General features: G+C 49.6%; 1 protein-coding gene across 1 annotated transcript; it reads left to right on the top strand.

Moving 5' to 3' along the window:
- Positions 1–282: 282 nt before the first annotated feature.
- On the top strand, positions 283–6,668 carry LOC123457739 (polyunsaturated fatty acid lipoxygenase ALOX15-like). The gene is made up of 11 exons (XM_045142176.1): positions 283–464; positions 603–706; positions 892–1,052; positions 1,689–1,832; positions 3,002–3,211; positions 4,902–4,988; positions 5,083–5,252; positions 5,395–5,516; positions 6,001–6,101; positions 6,224–6,391; positions 6,489–6,668. The coding sequence occupies exons 1-11, from the start codon at positions 283–285 to the stop codon at positions 6,666–6,668; spliced, it is 1,629 nt and encodes a 542-aa protein (XP_044998111.1).
- The last annotated feature ends 1,584 nt before the right edge of the window (positions 6,669–8,252 follow it).

Raw genomic sequence — 8,252 nt, forward strand, 5'->3', positions numbered from 1 at the left:
CAGGAAGAGGCTGTGGCGTGTGGGGCTAGAACCTGGAGAGCAGGGGTAAGAAAAGAGATGCTGGCATTGGTGCAGGTGTCATGGGGCGGGGGATCCCTGAAGCTGCAGGGTCAGGGGCCAGCCAGGAGGGGCTGAAGAGGCAGAACTCAGCCGATGTCCCAGCATGCCCTGCTCTGCACTTTTAGGTTGCACTGTGACTGAGGACCCTCAAGGCCTGTTCAAGGAACACAGGGAGGAGGAGCTGAAAGAGAGAAGGAGTCTGTACAGGTTAGCCCACCCCCGATGAGCCCAGTGCGAGCTCCTTCTTCCACACCAGTGCCTGATTTCATTTCTGCCCACAGGTGGGGCAATTGGGAGGATGGCTTTATCCTGAATATGTTGGCCCCCAGTTTATCTGACCTCTCTGTAGATGACCGCTATGGAGAGGACCAAGAATTTCAATTTAACTCTTCGGTTGCTATGGGGTGAGAGCAAAGGGAACAGGTATGAGAGGGAGGTGTGCTGCTCTAGTGGAAGCCAGTGAGCTTGTGAGCCAATTCAAACAAGGTGTCCACAGCTCTGATGTTTGATCCCAGAAATGACTGTCTGCTTCTTCCCTGAAGGGTTGCAGACTTTGCTATAAACTTCCCTCTAAATGCTGTGACTACGTGGAATGATCTGGATGACTTCAATTGTGTTTTCAAGAGTGACCACAGCAAGCTGGCTGGTCAGTTCCCCTACCCCAATACTTCCCCCAGGACTTTTAATCCCATCTTCTCCAATGCAATGGGACTGGGACACAAGTACTGGGCTGGGAAACCAGAAGCTTGAGTCCCTCTTCAGGTCTAGCATCGGGCATAGATGGTTTCCTGGCAGCTCAGATTTCACAGCACAGTCACCTTCTATCCTCAGAAAGGGTTCGTGACTCCTGGAAGGAGGATGCCTTTTTCAGATACCAGTTTTTCAATGGTGCCAACCCCATGCTCGTGAGGCGCTCCAATTGCCTTCCTGACCGCCTAGTGTTTCCCCCAGGCATGGAGGAGCTGCAGGCCCAGTTGTTGAAGGAGCTCCAGGTATGGACATCAGAGCTTGTGGCAAGCCACACAGGGAAGTGGAGATAGTGTTGGCATCAACTGTATTCCTATCCACTGAAGGTCCAGCTTGCTGCTGGTTGGCAAAAGGATCCTGCAGTAGAAATCTGACCAATACTGGATAAATCCAACTCCACAGCCTTCCTCCCTGCAGGAGAATGGCATGTTGTGGAGGTCAGGTGTATAAAGGGGAGGTTGGTTGAGACAAAGTCAAATGAGGACATGTGACTGGACACTGGTGGCCATGGATTCAGAGATGGTGCAGACTTAAGTAATTGTGGTCACAGGAGTGTGGTTATTAGTAAGCAGCCAGTGTTGGACAATTGGTAGAGAAAATCCTTGGGTTTGATTACAAGCCTAACTTGGATTGAATCCTGTGTCTGCTAGTGTATGCTGTGTGATCTTAGCCAAGATATGCCACTTCTTTGATGATTCTTCTTCTCTAAAGGGAGTAATTCAACCAGAATGTTTAAGAACTCCTTGAGGGAAAAGCCCAGCTAGTGTAAACTTGGGGATGGAGACAAGTCATTTATCTTCTTTGCTATCTGTATGTCAGGGAGTCCTGGTGGGAAGATGTTTCCTCACATGGAGAGGTCCCTTTCCTTTCTTTGCATCTAGGCAGGCACTCTGTTTGAAGCTGATTACTCCATTCTGGATGGGATCAAAGCCAATGTCATCCTGTGTAGGCAGCAGTACCTCGCTGCCCCTCTGGTCATGCTGAAGCTACAGCCTGATGGGCAACTCTTACCCTTGGCCATCCAGGTGAGAAAGCATGGTTCTTTTTTTCCACAGTGGGCAGCCTACTCAGGGGAGTCTTCTGGCCAGGTTCAGTAAGTGTCCACTTAATCCACTCAAAGGCATTCCACTAAGGCACTGGAGGACAGACAGAATAAGATAGAGGACAGACAGAATGGCTTGTGTAAGAGCCTCGGTTTGATTCCCCAGCACACATGCAAGACAGAAGCACCAGGTGGCACATGCATCTGGAGTTCATTTGCAGTGCTTGGAGTCTCTGGTGTGCCCATTCTCTCCCTTTCCCTCCCTCTATCTCCCTGTATCTCTCTGTCTGTCTGTTGTTCTCAAATAAATAAAAATAAAAAGATAGAAGACAGAGATGAGTATCCGGGTCCTGGAGGGATCATGAGGAGGGAAGGAAGGACTTACCCACTGGATGCATTGGGCAGAGTCAGGCAAGACTCTGTGGATAATAGGCCTGGAGTTAGAGGAGCTGGACCAGGCAAGCTAAGCTCAGGAGGAAAGGCATGAGGGGACTGGGAAAGCACCACAGAAGGGCAGTGTTAGGTGATTGAGTTAGGCTGGGTTGAAGAAGAGAGTTACTCGTTGCTGGGATTAGGCTCTCATGCTAAGGCTACAGGAGGTGACAAATCCAGACATGGGTGGCAGCTGGAGGGATGGAGAAGAAAGATGGGAAGGAGTGAAGAGGGACACCAGGCCTGCTGACCCGCATTTAAGGATCAAGGAAACATGGGAGAGAGGGAGACACTTGAAGAAATAAATAAGGCACAAAGAAAGAGGGGGAAATTCCCAGGTAGGGTTTTGTCTTATCACTTTTGATGAATGGGGAGACATTCCAAGTGTGTCACATGCAGCCAAAAACTAGAGACTCAGTTCTCTGTGCAGAGTTGGTGATGAAGGGTCCTCAAGAGGCTGCTGTGTCTTCACGAGTGGGGGCAAACAAGTAAGGGGCTGAAGCTCGTGGAGAAGGAGGCTGGAGCAGGCAGCAGAAGGGCAGTTTTGATGAGCGCTGTACTGGGTGGAAAGGGCAGGAATGGGGCTGGAGTGGGTAGCTCAGGAAGATGGAGAAAGAACCAGGCCAGAGGAGGAAGGGATAGGTCACCTGTGCAGGATGTGGGGATCACTGAGCTCCTGGCACCCAGCGAGTAATCTAATCCTTCACATTCTCCCTCTAGCTTGAGCTGCCAAAAGTCGGATCCACTCCACCACTTATTTTCTTGCCCACGGATCCCCCAATGGTCTGGCTCCTCGCCAAGTGCTGCGTCCGCAGCTCTGACTTCCAGCTTCATGTGTTGCAGTTTCATCTGCTGAGGGCACACTTGATGGCTGAAGTGTTTGTTGTGGCCACCATGAGGTGCCTTCCATCCCTACACCCTGTCTTCAAGGTAATAGCTGATTTGCTTCTCCTGCCTGCTTCCCAAGCTCCAGTTCACATTCCAAGCCCAGGAGGCTTTTGTGCCTTTTCAGGGTGTAGGAAGAACATACTCATGGGGAGGAAGTGAGCAGGGCCGTGTGAAGTGGCCTCCCTGTGTTTTCTGTGCAAACCACCTCTCAAGGTGGTAGAGATAACTACTGGGTTAAGGGTGAGAATATTTACATTATATGTGAAGCAGAAATATTTATACATTCATAAACCATACATGTAAATGTCCAATTTGGGGCTAAGCAGATTAGCTATGGGTTAAGACACCTGCCTGCAGAGCCCAACATCCCAAGTTCAATTCTTCAGTACACACATAAAGCTAGATGCACAGGTACAGTGATCAGAGAAGGGCTGTGAGGGTGGTCACACAGGAGTAACAGGTCCAGTGATCAGAGCAAGGGTGTGATGATTTTCACATAGCATGTAACAGGTACAGTGTTCAAAGCATGGGGTATTATGATAGTCACATAGGAGGTGACAAACAGGTATAGTTATGGCTAAATAGGAGGTGCCAGGTACAGTGATCAGAGCAGAGGTGTGATGATGGTCAAAGATAATGGTCAAATAGGAGGTGAGAGGTACAGTGATCAGAGCAGTGGGGTGATGGTGGTGACTTAGGAGGTGACAGTTACAGTGATCAGAGCAGGGGTGTGGTGTTGGTCACCTAGGAGGTGACACATACAGTGATCAGAGCAGCGGTTTGATGATCGTCAAATAGGAGGTGACAGGTACAGTGATCAGAGCAGGGGTGTGATGGTGGTCACACAGGAGGTGACAGGTACAGTGATCAGAGCAGGGGTGTGATGGTGGTCACACAGGAGGTGTCAGGTACAGTGATCAGAGCAGGGGTGTGGTGGTTGTGACATAGATATGTCAGGTACAGTGATTAGATCAGGGGTGTGGTGGTTGTGACATAGATATGTCAGGCACAGTGATTAGATCAGGGGCATGATGATGGTCACATATGATGGACAGGTACAGTCACAAAGGCAATGGTGTGATAATGAGCATAGTTTGACTGATCAAGAAAGACCTGTCTTAAAAGGTCAGGTAGAGAATGATGACACAGTAGGGATCCAGAGAATGAGATGGTCAGGGGCCCAGCACTGCAGGCTGGTGGAAGAGCTGGGTGAAAATACTGACTGGGCAACACATCCCACTTTGGGGAGAACACAAAGAAGCTAGTGTTGATGAATGAAGGGAGGAGAGAAGAGGTGAGGGTTTGGAAGCAGGGAGAGGATAGACTGTGCATTCTCCTTGTCGTAAGTATACCTCCTCAAGACAGTAAATTCATGGGATATAAGAGCATTATATTATGTGTACAGCATTGATATACGGATGTATGTAACACTGACATTTCATGGGAGCTAAGCTTAGGAAAAAATGCCTTAGAAGGCTCCCATGGGGATGTTAAAAGTGGAAGAACATTGGTGTAGACTTATGAAAGGAACACAGAAGAAGGAAAGGGATAACTTGCACTGAAGCACTATCTCAGTAGTTTATGTAACAACCGAGACAATGCAAATCAGCCTTCACCTGCGTTCCCTGAACATTTATGCTATTTCTCCTCATCAAACCTGTATCTGTGGAGTCCCACTGCCTCGCTGTGTCAAGGTCTCCTCTCACTTATGTGTCCTGGTTTCCCTCTCTAGCTTGTGGCTCCTCACCTGCAATACACATTGGATATTAATGTCAGAGCCAGGAATGGACTGATCTCAGAAAATGGCCTTTTTGATATGGTATGGTAACAGAGAGAGTGTTCCTGGGTTCACTGTCTTCTGGCTCTGGGTTCCAGAATGCTTGATTTGACCAACTCTGCCCTTGTTCCTTCAGGTGGTGAGCACAGGTGGGGGAGGCCACCTGCAGCTGATGAAGAAGGCCGGAGCCCTGCTGACCTACAGCTCTTTCTGCCCTCCTGACGACTTGGCTGAGCGGGGGCTTCTGGACGTTAAGTCCTCCTTCTATGCCCAAGATGCACTGAAGCTGTGGGAAATCACGTACCGGTGAGGCAGACAGGGATGCAGGGCAGGTGTGGGTGCTGGACAACAGGAGGTCTGCACCAGGGTTGGGTGTGGACACCCTGACCTGGCCAAGTGAACCAGGAGCTGAGTCCATCAGCTCTCTTGCTGCGATGTGTGCCTGCAGGTATGTGGAGGGAACCCTCAGTCTCTACTATAAGACAGACGCCGACGTGAGAGATGACTACGAATTGCAGAACTGGTGTCGGGAGATCACGGAAATTGGGTTGCGAGGGGCCCAGGACCGAGGTAACAGGAGTCTCTGCACTGAGAACTAAGACTCGTTATATGACTTCTCCAGAGTCCTCTCTGTATCTGTGGAATCTCCCTAATGCATTCTCATCCCCTGTGAAAACTCCCAGACACCTTCCTAGATGCAGTGGGAGCAATGCTCACAAGTGCTTAACACTTGACTCTCCCGAAGAAAAGCCCTAACGTGTAGCATTTGCCCACTGCTGTGGTGAAAATACCCTCTGTGACTACCAGTGTGCTGTCATCACCTTGCTAAACTCCTGAGACATGAGGACTTGTGAGGCAGAACCAGCACTCCTTGATGGGCTCCCTCCAGCAGGGCATCTCTTTCCTGCCTCATGCCAACTTCCAAAGGCCCTGAGCATCCCCTTCTCACCCCTCTTCTCCTCCTCTTTGTGTCTGCTCTCTCTGCCTCTCCTTCTCCTCTCTCAGCTCTGCTCATATTCCCCCATCGCCTTCTAACTGTTCCTGCTTCTCACAGGATTCCCCACCTCTCTGCAGTCCCGGGCCCAGGCTTGCCACTTTGTCACCATGTGTATCTTCACCTGCACTGGCCAGCATGCCTCTGTCCACCTGGGTCAGGTACTTCCCAGAGGCAGGCAGCTGGGAATTTCGGGCTGGAGTGGGGGTGGGGGGATGGAGGTGAGCAGGCAGAGGGGTTTTCCTGCTTCACAGAGCTTGACTGTGGACCCATGCCCCTCCAGCTTGACTGGTTCCTTTGGATCCCTAACACACCGTGCACCATGCGACTGCCCCCACCCACCACCAAGGATGCAACATTGGAGACCCTGATGGCTACATTGCCCAACGCTAATCAGGCGAATCTCCAGGTGAACGTTGCCTGGCTCCTGGGCAGACGCCAGGCCAATAAGGTAAGAGCCAGATGTCCAAGATCCTGAAGAATAAGGCAAAGAGTTTGGTGTGATGCCCTAAACTAGCTGGCATCATCATCATCCCCCTCCTCCCCAGGTGCCTTTGGGCCAGCATCGAGAGGAGTACTTTTCAACACCTGAGGCCAAGGCTGTGCTGAAGAAATTCAGAGAGGAGCTGGCTGTCCTGGATAAAGAAATTGAGATGCGAAACAAAAGCCTAGACATACCCTATGAGTACCTGCGGCCCAGCCTGGTGGAGAACAGTGTGGCCATATGAGTGTCCCAAGCATGTGGTGGCTTCAGGGGCAGCCTGACCCTCCTCTCAGTGTGCAGCCCTTCCCCCACACCCTGCCTTCTTCCCATGGCCCCTCCCCCAGGAGCCACTTCCCCATAGTGTGTGGAACCCTTGACTGCAGAAGGATGGCTGGGAGTTCTGCTTCCTCCTCCACCACCATCCTTTCTTCTTTTCCCTCCTTCTCTTCTCCCTTAGGTCTAATAGGCATATTTAGAAAATAAGTCTTTCAAGAATAAAGTAGGGTGATAGTATGTATTGTCCCACACCTGTAGGAATCAAAACAGATACTGAATCTTAATTGATTGTAAGAAAGATATTTAGGCTCAGGATGAAAAGAACATAGGCCAAATATCTTAAATAAAATGTTTGCATCAAAATTGTTTTCTTTTCCCTAACTGGATAGGAGCACACATGTCCTTCAGCCAGAACCACCACAAAGCAGGTCATGACCCCAGCAATTCTCATCAGTTTTCGACTCGAGATCTTCCTTTCACAGCTCACATATAAAATGGTCACTCTAGGGACTGAGGAATTTCTCAGTGGATAAAGGACCTTACTTGAACAGTCTACCAGCCCAGGTTCAGTTCCCAAGCAGCCATGTCAGGCTGGACCCAAAGTGGCCCGTGCACCCTTGCACAGGCGTGTGGGATCCAGTGTGCCTGTGACATGGGAGAGGGGCAGGAGAACGCAAAGCTAGAGGCCAGCGAGTCCAGTGTTCCTTTGTAGTCAAGCAGTGCCTTTGCAACAGCGAGAGAGCTGGTTTCAAAGAAGTGTGTGTCTGGAGTTTGTGTGCTGCAGCAAGAGCCCCTGGCATGTTCATTCCCCTTTCAAATAAATATTTTAAAAAAATCATATATTTATTTATTCCCAAAAAGGCAGGGAGAGAGAGGGAGAAAAAAAAAAAAAAGAGAATGGCTCCTGCACACAAACTGCAGAATCATGTGTGTCTGGCTTTAAGTTGGTAGTGGAGAATGCAACCTAGGTTGTTAGGCTTTGCAGGCAAGTGCCTTAACTGCAGACCCATCTCTCTAGCCCTAATTTTTTTTAATGCTCTTGGCTATAGAGACTTTTCCTAATTTTTTTTTTTATTGAGAACTTTAATGTGTGCACACATTGCAACGTACCCTCTCCCTTAGCCTCATTCCATTGAGGGCCTCTCTTCAGTGGGGTCATGAATGCACCAGTCAGTCTCTGTGGTGGGGAGGTCATGCATCAGGATACACCTTCCCATCATATGGCTCTGACATTCTTTTTGCTGAACTCTTCCACAATGTTCCCTGAGCCTTGGAGGGTGTGTTTTAAGTCTCCGTATAGTGTTGGAGCTCTCTGCATTCTCTGATTTTCTGCTTTGATTAGGTTTGATTCTTCTCAAGTAACAAACAGTGGGTTTTCTTTTCTTTTTCCTTTTTTAATTTACAAGGAGAGAGTGGGGGTGGAGGGCAAATGGACATGCCAGGGACTCTTGCCACTGCAACGCCACATGCATGCTCCACTTGATGCATCTGGCTTTATGTGGGTGCTGGGGAATTGAACTCAGGCCATCAGGCTTTGCAAGCAAGCACCTTA

The sequence above is a fragment of the Jaculus jaculus genome, chromosome 1, assembly GCF_020740685.1.
Source record: "Jaculus jaculus isolate mJacJac1 chromosome 1, mJacJac1.mat.Y.cur, whole genome shotgun sequence".
Taxonomy (NCBI): Eukaryota; Metazoa; Chordata; class Mammalia; order Rodentia; family Dipodidae; genus Jaculus; species Jaculus jaculus.

Bases quoted from the DNA above. Each gene is read 5' to 3' on its own strand.
- LOC123457739 (XM_045142176.1), top strand. From the start codon at position 283: ATGAGCCCAGTGCGAGCTCCTTCTTCCACACCAGTGCCTGATTTCATT. The intron at 3,212-4,901 runs GTAATAGCTGAT...TTCCCTCTCTAG, and splicing joins CCCTACACCCTGTCTTCAAG to CTTGTGGCTCCTCACCTGCA. The intron at 4,989-5,082 runs GTATGGTAACAG...TTGTTCCTTCAG, and splicing joins AAAATGGCCTTTTTGATATG to GTGGTGAGCACAGGTGGGGG.